At 36.3% G+C, this 15,325-nt stretch overlaps 1 protein-coding gene across 1 annotated transcript; it reads left to right on the top strand.

The window, feature by feature from the left end:
- Positions 1–221: 221 nt before the first annotated feature.
- On the top strand, positions 222–1,474 carry LOC110376732 (ommochrome-binding protein). The gene has a single exon (XM_021335308.3). The coding sequence runs from the start codon at positions 475–477 to the stop codon at positions 1,330–1,332; it is 858 nt and encodes a 285-aa protein (XP_021190983.1). The 5' UTR covers positions 222–474; the 3' UTR covers positions 1,333–1,474.
- Positions 1,475–15,325: the final 13,851 nt, after the last annotated feature.

Raw genomic sequence — 15,325 nt, 5'->3', positions numbered from 1 at the left:
TTATAATAACTCCAGTGTATGAATAAATTCTTTCGTGAGACACCCGATATCATCCGTCGTTCCAACAATTTATTATTACTATACGTATCCTATTAACCTCAATATTTACAAATACTTTCATTGTTTGTGTGAACAGTAATTACGCTGAGGCATACACTCGCATTATTAGCTTGTTACTCAAACTGTAAAGTGCTAACCCTGTGAAAGTCTAGAAATGTGGAAAAAATACGACTTAACAATTTAAAAAAAAAACTAGTGCTACCAAAAATAGTCGAATAGTATAATACAGTTTATGGAGTGCAAAGACATTGGAATCAGTTTAAAATTCTGGCAACGTTTCTGTTTAAAGCCAATTTAATATCAAGCATCGTTTAACGTTCAAACTACTTCCAGTTCCGCAAAACTGCAATATCATTTTGACCCATATTTCCGAAAGGATAAAATTTTCTGCTCGTTTAAAATTCAAAACAGAAGATGAGACTTTACGGTTTCGTTTTTCTAATAGTGAGTATCGAAGCGAAACATAGAACAAAATACTGTGATGTTGTTTCTACGGATCCGACCAAACATTGCTACGTAAAGGAAATTTTGACTTCCATCGCTCATAGTCCGAACCAGTTGTCTGTGGACAGGACTACCAACACTTTGTACTTCAGCTTCGATTTCGGACAAGGGGAGTACGTGCCTGCAATATTAAACATCGAAAGCAAAAATATCAGCGTGTTGAAAGGAGTCAAAGATGCTTTTGCCATCGCCAACGATCCGACTACAGGAGAGATGTACTTTGGAGGCAGTCATGGCATCTACAAGTACAATGCCCCGAACAGAAGCCTGCAGAGACTCAACATCAACAATCTGGACATTTGGTGGTTATTCGTCAAGAAAAGGATATACTTCATCAAGTTTCCTAGCCTCAGTGCATTTTATTATGAAAACAAGACAATAAGGTCTGTTCCTGAGCTTAAAAAGGATATTGTCCATCAGTTTGTTATGGACAAGGAAGATAACATTTTCTTTATAAATGGTACTGGTCTGTTCGGTATAAAGCATGATGACAACAAGCCGGTATTGTTGCGAGATCATCCAAGGTTTCTGGGTATTGCTACAGATATGAATGGATATGTTCACGTTTGCAGTGAAGATGGCATTTTCATTGTTACCAAAGTGATTCAAAAGGTAAAGAAAGTTATCAACGTGCAAGGAGTGCTAGGCATCACTTTTGACAGTGCTAATAATATAATTTACTCTGATTCTCATGAGATTATAAGACTAGTTCCGATGGCGAGGGATAATTATTATATTCAACATGATCATCGTTACGACAAAGATTAGAAGTTTGTAGACTAAATCTATGAATACAACGTTTATTGTACTGAGATAGTTCGCTGCATCTCACATTGCTGTTTTTGACGGGTTGACTGACAGGCGTAGTGGCTAAACGTTTGGCTTTTTCACTACCTGTTCGTGGTTTTGATGCCCACTCGAAATACATTTCAGGTATGGTAAGGTTTAGTTTAACATTGTTATTTTATTTTATTTAGTTATAAGTGTAGCATATCAGTGAAGTTTTTAATATCTCCATGTTTTCCATGTTATATTTGTTTCCAAAACAATAAAGCAGTCTTCATATTTTTGTGTCATTGAGTTGTCAATCTATGTAGTTATAGACCCGACGAATAAATTGCTAAATTCATTTGAATTTGACCTACTATTTTTATGGGGAACAGCCCAAGCTTCAGTAGTCTGTAAGTATGTCTACAATAACATCGAACCAGTCTCGATACTCAATACTTTATTGCATTCCATAATGTATACAAAGTTGGTGGGTAACAATTATGGACCCTGCCGGGCACAGCAAGATTGTCTCGTCCACAATGACCCAAAAAATCTCAATTCAAAGAATGAACCTTGGATTTAAAGCCTAAAATTGCATACCACTGTTATTAGAGTAACTTTAAGTAACACACAAATACTATTTTAATTGCAATATTTTAATGAGCTTTTAACATGAAACATACGCGCTTAACCGCACTCTGGTGCTAATTGAATCTGTTTGATTCAACGGTTCCGTGTATAACCAAACATGTCTATTTACGTGTTGCCTGGCAAATCCGGATGTTAACCATGCCCTAGTAAATATAGCAGTGATATAAGAGATCAATAGTTGTACTTATTCTGATTTTACTACATATTATTATATTCTTTAAAATATTTTCATAGAAAAAACCAAAAGCTTATAGGATAATATGCTCGAATTCATCTTCACTAATCATCATCTCAGCCATAGGACGTCCACTGCTGAATATAGGCCTCCCCCTTAGATCTCCACAGATACCTGTTGGAGGCGACCTGCATCCAGCGTCTTCCGGCGACCTTTATAAGGTCGTCGGTCCACCTTCTTCACTAATATCACACTGATATTAAAAACATGTTTGTTTGATACTTTTCCAAGCGCAAATTGCTAAACAGAGTTTGAAGAAACTTGTCAGTGATATAGTTTAACATCAGAATAATATTTACTCGGGTGCGAGGCTGCTTCTCGCCATCAAACTACGTTGTTTTTAACGTGTTTCCTTCAAATTGCAGGCGATATCAAATTCTAGAGTACCTAGAGTGAGGTAAGAGTCAACATTTTTGTAAACACGTAGAATTGTATACGTCTTCCTATATTTTATATACGAAGCTTGTTGTTATTAATTTAACCAGAATTCTTTGTACCACCAGAATAAGCCCCAGTATAATGTATTTCAGTTCAATGTTTACATACAACTGTTGACGCGGCTTTTTCACAGACGCATCGAAATAACCATACTGTATTCAGTGGACTATATCGGGCACATATTGTTGTTTATTTATACATATGTTTATATGTTTAACGGATTACTGGCTGGACAGACATTGATGTGGTAGTGACTTATTGACTGACGTCACGTGAAAGATCATTCCAAAATCGATGGAAACTTTGGTAAGTATTAGGTAAGTGACTGCGATTAGCCGATTGCGCTGATTCACCAGGCGGTATCCCGCAAGAATTAATTCTTATACCTGGATTAAATTTAGTCTACGATACTTATTCAAAAAGAACGCTTGTATCCGTAGATCCAGAGATAAGGTACCTATCATAAAGAAACAAACTGTAGGTACCTCATAATCATACTGGCATGAATTGGGATATTAATATTAAAACACATTTCAGGATCTATGACATTATTTGCTATTTATAAAATACACGATTATTGTTCTTAAATAAATGATTCCTAATGGAAAAATCCTAAAATAAAACAACCAACATCTGCCTAGCCTTTTTATAATAACAAGCCTAGACTCCCACGACATTATGAGATCAGTTCTGTTTCATCCAATATTACACAGTCTTCGTTATTTACGAATTATTCAACATATTTCCCTATACAGGTAAGTAATCCACCGGTATTGGATTTCAGCAATTTACCTCATTTAATTCAAAGCACGGGTATCGGGAACTTTATTAATTAAATACCACACGCTTGTACGGAACAATTTTCAGCGTATTACAATATGGGGTCAGTTTGTAAATGGGGTTATATTGAACCATTGTATTAATATGTATGTGATTGTCATCTTAATCTTTCTGTCGTTTCTTTACAAAATGATTGCAGAACGTTTAGTATATAGCGTCGAATGTGTACTTAAGATACCATGTCAGATGGATTTCAGAAATCTCTGATACTAGGTCTTGTTAGGTAATTACATACTACAGCTCGTTTCGTAAGGAGATTTTCTGATAGGTGCACTTCCCTCTTTCTACCAAGACGGTCTTGATTTAAATGAGTTATTTTAGCGTATTTATTTATGTACCTAGTTCACGTGAAGATGAAAAAGCTAAGATCCCGACAAATTGAGAACCTCCTCCTTTTTGGGAAGGTGGTTACAAAAAAGAGTGTGAAATAAACTCGATGTAACCAATATATGATTTTATTTGCATTTGTGTTCAGTTTTAATATATAGTGTGGCGATCATCGATGCGTTTAGCAAACAGTTATTCAGAATCGTGCTTAATCTGTTTTCAGAAGCATTACCGTTTCAATGTACTGTCAATAAGTATAATCATCCGTGTTTTATCGAAGCAAATATTTGTTTTATGGGTGGTTAACTTCAATAATTAATGTTTAAATGGAATTACTTCAGTTATAATTACACGTACGGGAATATTCGATTTCCTTTGATTCTGGTAAATGATTAATAAACAATAAGTATTTATTTTATTACCGGGTTTTGAGTTTTAAAAATAATCATGAATGATTTCAGTCGCTTCAAAATCAAAATTATATGATACAAGAGCACATGACATATGCACAATTTAGAATTGAAAAACGCCCTACCAATTTTTTTTTTATTATTATTTACTTGGTAATCCAAAAAGACCGTAACTTCAAATGTCAAATTTTAAACCAAGCTAATCTGACGACTCAGCGGACAACGACCCCAAAAGGCTGCCTAATAAATTTTTATATTAACGAGAGCCATTTAATTAAAACGCCATGACTAAGGGCCGAAGCTCTTTGTTAACTCTGCAGATGGTACATACTTAAATAACATGGACATCATAAAATGTTGGTCTGTCAACTTCAAAAATATACGCATATTTTCTCGAAATGAAATTGTGGAATTCTATCCTACAATTTTCTGCCAGCAAATGCATTGTTCCTGTGGGATATACGACAGAATATGGAATATGGAAACACGGTACTTTTGTATCACATACAATATTAAAAAGTAAATGGAAATGGGATTAGGAAACCGTTGTATGTAGAGTATGTAAGTATGTGTGTGAATTTGTATTTGTTTCATATTGTGATAAGTCTAAAAACAGTCAGTATTCGTGCCAGCAGTTGAATAGATAAATCAGTTCGGCAATAAATATTTCCCATTGAATCGCCCCTACTAAATCTGGACTGGACCTCTAAATCTTTGGAATTAGATAGTATAAAAAGTCAAAATTTCCACTTTGACGGAATTGGAATATTAAATCATCGAATTTAACTATCAATAATAAAAATTGAAACGTAAGTTTAATGTTACTCTCCTGTAAAGAACAGGATTTTCTGTTTCGATATTTTACGTGACGACTGTCGTATTGTATATGTGGTGGCCTTATCGTAGACTTGACCACTTCATGAAAAGATTTGACCATTTCATGAAATAGTCGCGTTTCATGAAATGTCTCACTGTCTATTGGCCACATCATGATGTGGCTTGGGCAAATCAATGATAAGAAATCGTTTCTCGATATGTGCAACTGAAAACTCGGCTTCTTCATGAAATGGTCAAAATTAATTGATCACATCGTAAAATAGTTACGTAAATGCGCCCCTAGGGTCGCTGCCAGCGCTTTGTTTATGTTTGAAGATGGCGGCCGTTGACTACAATGACAATTCTCGCAGCGAAAAAAACATCATCATTTACTTGGTATATTTAAAAATCCATACTAGCAAACATCATCGTGTTTTTTGTAACTGATATAATTCTACATTGGAAAATTATAACAACGTTTTATTATTTATTAGGTTATAAAACAAATCAAGCACAGTAGGGTGACCACGCGAAAGAATTCCATGGACTATTACTGACTGTCAAAATATGACGTTATGGAAAATATATTTAAAAAAAAAATGTCGACGATCCTACTATTCGTATAATTCCAATGGAGAAGTATTTTGAAATATTAAAGGAAGTTCATAAAACTGTTGGACACATAAAAGATAGGCTTTATAATGGCATCCACGGCCGATTTCGGCCACGGCGGCTGTTCTCATTTTAAGGAGATCAGCCAGCTGCGCAGGACATATTACCTATAGTGCACGAGCATTTGCGCAGACACAGGTGCACTCCCTAACTCCCAGAACCCGACTCGGCATGGGCATGGATGGGACGGCAATCCAACATGACCGGAAGGAGATCAGGCGTAGGACCGACATTTACGTGCTCTCCGATGCACAATCACCAACTTCCAGGCTGTGGGCTGTTTCATGAGTCTCTAAAACCCGAGACCTCGTGCTCAGCAGCTGCGCTTGCGATTGCTAGACCAACTAGGCAGTGAAACTACAGGTCACGTCATTTTAGACTACGTGTATTCTATTTTAAGATTCCTAAAATGTTACTAAAGTTCATTTTTTATTAAGCTATTGCATAGCTTCTATTTAAATAATAATGTATATCGGACATAAAGGACAATGAACAATATTGACAATGACTAATATTGAATTGTATAATTGTAATTTAATTATAATTAAATTGTAATAGACAGCTGTGTTGCTGGGAAGTTTGTTCTTCACCACTTCTTCTTTCCAGCCATAACACTAGGAAGTGGTGAAAGGGGGGCGTTTTGGGGGTGCTGTCATTTTGTATTTTTTTTGACGTGAAAAAGTGCTAGAATCTAGCCTATTTTCAATAAACGATTTTGACTTTGACTTTGACTTTAACAAGTTCTTACTCTTAATATTTGCAATTGAAGTTTTGAAAAAAACCTAAGTTTTTTTGCCTCCTGACAATTTTGAGCTGTGAAAAATTTCACAACTACCAGATTTCATTAAATTAAACTCCAATGGGTCTACGCGAGTTTCCCCCAACCCAAAATATTTTGGATTTATATTAAATATTTTATGGATACCCTATTTTACCATAAGGCCAGACATGGATGACAAAATCGAGAAATGATGACGATTTAACGATCTGGTCAAATTAACATGAACATTTCATGAAACGCGACCATTTCATGAAATGCTCGAGTTTTTCATGAAGTGGTCAATTCTACGATATGGCTACGACATATAGACCCATCATAAAAAAATCACAGCACATCAAAAAACTCTACCTACAAATCAGTACAAAAAAGCCGTAAGAAACTCTCTCTCTCTCTGGTCACCGATTAACCTACCCATTCCATCAGAGAACATTCGACAATAGCAGGTCACGTCCTCACCGAGCCCTTCAAGCCCGCGTAATTCCGCAAAACTTCGCGTACCTACCGTGCGTAATTTAGCAAATAGAACAACCGTGGTGCTTATATCGGGGCGAGTCGCGTACAACGATGTAGTTGTGTAAGAATGATGGGGATGGAAATGTTGGTGGATGACAGACTACGGGTGGCTGGCTGGGTAATGAAGGTAAAATTTTTGAGTAGGTATAAGTTTCTTTCTTCGAAAAAAACTCTATGCTAAGTTACTGAAGCTATACTTGACATTGGAATGGCTTAACTAACCTGTAAGTACGGTATGGCCGACAATAGACAAATCGTATTTAAAATCAAGACTATTACTGTTCGTAAAGAAATAACTATTATTAAACAAGCGAAATATAAATAAAACAAAAGCCAGTCAACCCTATCTCCCCAACGAAATGGGATGCATGCACCAGTAGGCTCTTTAGAAGTCCCGATGGAAAACGTACGCGTATCAAACAATACAGAAAATAGAATATGTGCAATGGCGGGGAAAATGGCCGCGGATGTAACAATGTATTATGTCCCTGTCCAATTGTCCGTCTGTGTCATGCATTGTGTGCCCACATATTTTATTTCATGGAGGCTGGGTAGTTTTTTTGCTCGACAGCTCTTGATATTATGAATGTTGTACGCATGTTGGAAATATTGGGTATTTTTTGTTCACTGAAATCAGATCTACGGAACTAGGATCTCAGATTATCACAAATAAATCATGGGGGAATATTTCCATGGATTATTTTACCAGAAAACTTTAGCTAATAGGTACTAGTAAAAAATTACTGGGATTAAAATTATGTCATAGTAGCACTAAACTACCTCAAAACAGTGAACCAACTGGAACTTCGAAAATTCTGAAGCTCTGGCAGGCTTACGTATCAATGAGTTGGCTACTTAAAAGAAAACTAAAACGAAAAATTTAATATCATCCGATACAAAGTTAATTCAAAATCCAATATCTATTAACCCATTGAAAAAAGGCTAATAATTTGACATAATATCTTATAATATGAGCGGCTTACGGGCTTGCGTGGTAAATAAATCGGCTTACCGCTGTCGAGTGGCTATTCGATCTCCGCGGTGGGTAATAGCCCCGTCGACTTACAATAAGGAGAACTCTTCAATAGGGATTATATGCAGTCGATTTAATTTTCTTTAGAGCTTAAAAATATTGATAAAGACAAAGTCGATCTTCAGATCATGGAGTGGAAGGACAGCTGTTGTCTTTGCAATTTATAGACTGCATAGTTTTTTCTGTCTCAGAGGTAGAACAATGTTTAAAACTATCTACAAAGCCTGTAACTTACCGGTACCTACTGAAAATCTTATGTGATCTTGATATTTTTACAACTTTAGTGTACAACTGGGACTCTTGAGTCAAATATGTACCAAAAGCTTGAAGATATTCTCTTACAGGTACGTAATATAATCGTAGTTTTGCATGAGATACGTAGTAAGCTATATCTATGCTTTACGATATTCACCTATCGCGATAACTTTGCGTATGAAAGTGAGAATCTTTGTAAAAATGTCACACGATCGACGGGATACGGAGAATAGTATGTTGACAGGGAATTAATGGGGAACTTTATCATGTACGTATAGGCTTTCCGGGGTAAGAAATATGATAGCACCGTATGAGCCCTTTGTCACACTATCGCTCTGTATCGAATGATTCTTTGAGATTACATGTTCGGGAAACTGGATCACAGTTACGTTATGTTTTGTCTCTATGATGGCAAGTAGAATAGATATTTTACATGTATGCAGCTTTTAAGAGACCGTTCTGGTGTTTGTCTGTATATGTCGTCATATTGGGTCTTTTCTCCAAAACCCTATCTTAGGCTGCCAGTCGCCAGGGTGTATCTCAAGGACCGTGATGGCTTGATAGTTGTTTTCACAGATGATGTAGGTACTTCTGTTGCCGCTATAACAACTTTCAATATCTATCTAAATGTCTACTTAAACCATATTTTTAAGAGGGCTGCCATACAACAGTCGTGTTTTGTTCTCGATAATATTAGCGATACAGAACCCTTCGCACACGAGTCCAAACTGTACTCGAAGTGATTTTTTAAGAGAACCAAAATGTGTAAACCCAATTACTTTCATACTTAAATGTATTTAAATAAAACTAGTTTAAAATACAGTTTCTTATTCCCTTTGATTCGTTGCGACGTCTGTTTCGGACGCTTTGCAGGAATTATACAGTTTCACAAACATAATTCACATTTATTTATGCATGGTTTGTGCTGCGATAACACTACTCTAGTGTGTTTTAAATGTAAATGCTTTGATGGCAATTTACTCTATATTTACTAGCTTAATCTGGGAATTGTCAGTCTGAGTAACGTGTTTGTAAAGTCTACTCTGGGAACAGACAAGTGAGGATCTGGTGGTGCAGTGTTGTTACACCACCCGTGGTGGGCTGTATCGAAGGACCGTAGCGGGTGCGGGAAAATAGCTTGGTCGGTGATTAGGCAAACCGAGACACAGTATGAGTGGAGCTAAAGGGTTTTGGTGAAAGGAAAAAGGACTTACTTGCGCTGGATGGTGGACGAGCACGTTGTCGCATTCCTGCGATGCTGTTTCCTCTACGCGTAGGTTAAATACACTGTCACTCACGATTAGTTCTTGTGTGCCGGCTACACTAACACTGATTTTATGCGGTTTTGAGATGAAGCGGTGCGGTTATTTAATTTATTTTCACATAAAATGCGGAGCGGTGTCGCGGTGATTCGAAATTCGAAAAAAAATTAGAAAAATTCGAAAAGTTTTCGGAATACAACGGCGCGGCGGGAGCGTTGCGGCGCTAGTCGCGCCGAGAGTTGGTGCGCGCGGCGCATCTTCTTTCTCTTTCTGGTGTATTGTAGCGGGATAGGAGGGAAAGGGAAGGATAGCCGACTCATACTGTGCGGTGCGGTGGAAGTATTAAATGTTAGAAAAGATGCGTTCAGAAATTGTATTAGAAATAATATAACTAATGAAATTAAAATGTAAAACTTGCGCGAGCAGGATCTGATTAGGCAAGTTAAAGTATCTGTTTTGAAATACTACAATATTATTTAAGTTTTTATATTCTACAGACAGCACACGTTCCGGTCCACTTTGGTCTAGCCTCCCAGTTCAAAATCTATTTTCTGTTCTGTTGTTATAAACTATAGCTTAAGGCCTAGCCTGATTAATGAACTCAAAGAAAATAAAACTGTATCCCTTTTCTAACTCTACGTTTATCATGAAAAAACTACTCCATAAACGATAAAATCTAACAAGATGCCAATATCCGATGGGCGGTAAAAGTTTTCAACAGGCCCCAATAGAAATAAGTGCATCGGTAAATCAAATACTCCGCTGCAGTTCGCCAACGCAGTAAAACCTTCTTACAGACGTGATTTGTGGCCCCGACAACTGCATTTAAAGGTTTTTTCGACGATATTGAATGAAAAAACTCTTCAGTCACAATTAATAAATGTAGTCATTTATCTGATTTATCGTTTGGGAAATGTATCTGTCACCGATATAAGATTCAATTTTAGTTACAGTTTTAAAACATTTTAATTTATTTATTAATCCCAAAAAAAGGTTTACATTAGGCTAAGCTCCACAAAACCGTTTTAGTGGTTTGAAATTGAATGAGGTTTCGCAATACGGACCAACGTAAAGATTAAAACCAAACCAATTTGATGTGACAGATAGTACAAGAGGTTTAAATTCAAAACTTTTGATACAATTTCACTGAAAAGCACCTGAAACTCAATCACTACCCATATCTACCGTATTTCCCCTTCAGACTCCATAGTTTTTCGGAAATTGATATTACAAAGTGAACACACCAGCGCTCTCAGACATGAGCATAAAATGTAATATCCGTTGCAGACGTCCTGAGCGAATGTTCTGCCCATTGTTCGAGAAATTCAGTTTTCGTTCAAACGATTATTACTCTTATTGTATTAAAGAGTTGTCGTAGTAAAACATATAAGGATGTGTCACGGGCTAGTAAAAACAGTAGTATAAAATAGTGTTATAAAAAGGTATGCCAAAGTCCCAGTGTGTGGTTTTTGTTGAAGTTTATTTCTTAAAAACGATTTGTAAGTACTACAGCTTTTTCTGTATAATTTTGACATCACTAGAACATCGTATTGACCGACGTGTTTTCCTGGAAAACTTCGATCAACCATAGCGATGCTTTGCAACCACAGGAGTCTTGTCAAAGTACCAAATAGAAAAAAATGCTAAAAAATTCCCTGAGCCCCCATAGTCACGCCAATCTCAGCCAATTCAACGTCACGTTGTCACGCTCCGCCATTTTATTTGGCACGCACGAGCGTGACCAGTGGCGCCCATCAAAAATATATATTGCTTGCACGTTAGCCGAACATTTTTTACGCTTTTGAGCAAAAATACAACCGCCATGTTACAATGTTGCATGTTTTTGAACTTTTTTTAATGTCCCTCCTTTCGTACCTATGTAGCATTTTAATACTGATTGTTGAGCTGGGTCATTCAACTATAACGATAACCAAACCATAACCAGCCGTGTACTAGCCGCCCATTGGTCAAATCGGCGATTTGAGAACTGAAAAGTTTAGTTTATCGTTAGAGAATTTAAATAGAGCAACCCCCGTAAAATTGCTACCGCTTAACATAAACTAACACTTTGAGCTAAAAGGCCTAAGTCCTGTGTGAACTAGGTATAAAAACGATTCTACAATATCATTTAGAAAACAACGAGAGTGCGATGTCTCCAAATATGGCTATATTTTATGTGCACATTTACACCAGTAAAGTCAGGGTCTGTTGCTAGCAATTTATTTTTGGCCTGAAAACGGCTACCTGCATGTTTTCCCCATGAATATTTAAATATTACTTAACTGAAATGATAGGGGAAATTCCGTTATTCTCTTTTTTGTGACTTTGATGGGCACATTTGTCATTGCCATGTAGCGACAATGTATTTTACAATTTTACTTGGTTTATTTTACGGTGTGAAAAATCATGTCCAACTATTTTTTTATTTGTTTGATTGTACGCACTATTTTGGTGATGAATGCATTTTTATCTGTCCTTTATTTTTTATAAAAAAAAAAATTGTTTATTTAATGAATTCTAAGAACCAAAGCTGACTATCAAGATTGTAACGAAATACATAATAATATACCATGTTCCTATACGATTGCTGAAACAAATCTGAAGAAAGTAGAGCTTTACATAACCGACTTTCAAAAAAATAGTTTATGTAATGTAAACTGAAATGTTACTATTTTTTTTTTCAATTAATCACCTTAAATGTAGTTTCAGGGTTCATATTAAGATCATCAGTCCATCTTGCCCAGCCATCTCACGCTATTAACAGGCCATTGTGCAAATGGTTCATAAACCAGTATCGGGCATTACCATACAAATGTATTTGAGCGCATAACGTTATTACGGGGACTGCACGTAAATCTAGCCGGCGCCATGAATCCAGGTAATTTATTGGTGCCCATGGTATCTCTACATGTATTACTGGGCCAGTAGGGTGACCATGAAAAGGGTAAGTCAAGTTAAGATTATTTTTCAAAACTATAGTTTGTAAAAAAGTCAAGATATTATTTTTACTGTAAATCAAAAATCAAAAATGTTGCCTGTGTCCCTAACGTTAACAGCAATACGTATTATAAATATTGAAATTGTTCCTGAATATATAGATACCCAAAAACCGACACATTATAATACAGGTTATATTCTATCGATAACAATTCAGTAATCACAAAATTGAATTTAAGCACCTAACTAAATAAATACACTGAACCAATTTGTAACTCAAACAACAAAGCGGTATTTCATAGTTAATGAGAAAATAATAGCTTTGTGGCGGTTAATTCTCTCGTTATTAACTAATTAAATTGCGATCGGTGATGTGTGCACATTTACTGAAAACGGCGCTTTGCTGCATCTGTAATGACATAAACAGTAGTACGAAATAGTTTAATGTAATGAGATATTCCGTTTCTAGTTTTACGTTTCATTGGATTGGTAAATCTGTTTGCGATGTTATTAATTAATTTTACTTTGTGGTTGTTGACTTTGTGGGTAAAACCCAGTTAATAAGGTTTGCAAGTTTCAATGCATGCAAACCTATAACTACGTGTATAGCAATATTCTGGATTCATTGAGTACTGCCGAAGTGTTGAAATTTCTCAGGACATACTTAATGAGTCATATTTTAATTTTTTTTTGACGAATTCTTATTTATTTACGACCAATACCTCAAACAATTATTTATTGCTTAAAAAACAGTTGAAGCAACAATAAATCAAATGGAAGATTTTTTTCAAGAAAAAGACGAAGAAGTCTTCCATCCCTCGCACCGCATGGCCACCCTACACATAAAGTAATGTCTTGGTGTACGCGGGACGCATACGTTCGGTGCACGCTGCCCGCCTACAATATGCGACTCGATACGCATACCTAACGCACGCCCATTTGCCGAACAGAAAAGAGGGCTAGGCTTGTAAAGAAGATAGTTATAAAAGTATTGTCTTATTTTGTGATATCTATTATTAGTACCTGGACGGGTATGAATTGGTACGGTATTTCCATTATTCTAGATTCCACCCTTGGTTTTACTCGTGTTATGTGGGACCTAAATCCTGCACCTGAATAAAAGGCAAGTGACTGCTTTCCCCAGGGTCTAGACTGTGTAGACCTCACTTATTATATTAGTGAAGATCGTTTTTGAATACACATCATATTTAGCGCCTGTGGAAAATATGATAGCAATTTTGTAAAAGGTTGCTATGGTATATTGCCATGTAGATTGATTTTAGTTACACTCGTTATGAAGGCGTTTGTGTTTTGGTACAGATTACCGCAATTCTTTTTAGCTGTTTACTTATACCTATTTTGAGTTAAAAAGTTTTCCTCGGTTCCTGAACTTATAAGCATTATCTCTACCAGACTTTAAAACGAGAATAAAATGAATACCCACTAAGTGTCTTAACTTCACTAAGTTTTAAACACCTTAAGCCCCTGCCAGTCTCCCTCAAACATAAGCGTGAAGATAAATATAAATAGCTCGACGTTACACGTGGCCATATCAAACGGTGTGCGGTTCCTATTGAAAACTTCTCCAATATTCTCACGGAGAAACTCGACACAGTTCATGACAATTAAAAGCTTGGGGAATACTGATTCTAATTATTTGGGCTTGAGAGAATCAGTGAATGGTATGATTTTTTGGTGTTTACTTGTTTTGAACGTGCGTTTACTCCGACAACATAACATCCGTTTTAATTTACAGTACTGTTTAGGGTGTAAACTGGACGTAAAAAGTCATAGTAAATAGTCCTTTAATAAAATGTATAGTAACCTAATAAACCTAATTACAGATCTCATCCCAAGGTTGAAATATTTATAATCTCTTCTTGGTGAACATTATAAGTAGCTTTTTTCAGATAGAGGGATTTCAACTGTCATAAAGAATTAACTCGTTGTCTATGAGATTCAATTACACAAAAATTCCCAGCCATAGGTATACCTATAGATACGATGTGTACCTGAAACGATTATTTAACCCTTACCTTCGAAATCATGGTAGGATTTCCTTCATCCATTGTCTTGCAATCTTGATAAACACAGGCTGCCTGACTCCGCCCGCAAGTTATAGATGCATGCTCGCAAGCGGCACGCAATTTATTGCTCACAAGATTTATGCGGAAAGCTATTGATTAAGGTTCAAGGGGAGATTTAGTCCGGTCAAGGAACGGGTTTGCTGGTAGACTGATTGACGATTGTTACTATACGGTAGGCATATGCAACTTTGTTTATTACTGTGAATATTGTTGTCATAGTTAAAATTTCATCCAGCTATCGCTCTTTATGTTCGTGCTAATATCCCTAAATCGCGCTTGTTTAGTTACTTTTTCTATCCAAAGTTTCTCAGTAGCATAGCTATGGCGTAATTGACAACAGTATGTAATGTTTAAACAGTTTACTAAATGTTGTTCATGCGTGAACGTGTGCATCTATTCACATAACGGACTATAAGGAACCTTTCAAGCTAAACTAACATGATGCCATCGCCCTTTCTATTACAGAAGCGAATATCTTCAATAACACAGGTATCGTCATCGTAACTTACATAATATTTCCATAAGTACTTATAGCGAATCAAAGCGACTCCACGTGAAGTTCCTGTGGAAACATCTGAAGATCGCTCGACTGTGACTGAGCTTCTAATGAAATATGAACAACTATTCCTAATGCCTTCATTAACTGCTCAAATCGCAGATGTTTGAGGAAGTTCTGATATTCGAGTAATATGTGAACTTTGTGTGTTTTTCGTGCTAGTATGTTTCTTAATGG

Source organism: Helicoverpa armigera, chromosome 18 (genome assembly GCF_030705265.1).
Source record: "Helicoverpa armigera isolate CAAS_96S chromosome 18, ASM3070526v1, whole genome shotgun sequence".
Classification (NCBI taxonomy): Eukaryota; Metazoa; Arthropoda; class Insecta; order Lepidoptera; family Noctuidae; genus Helicoverpa; species Helicoverpa armigera.
This window is presented reverse-complemented; position numbering and strand designations above follow the sequence as displayed.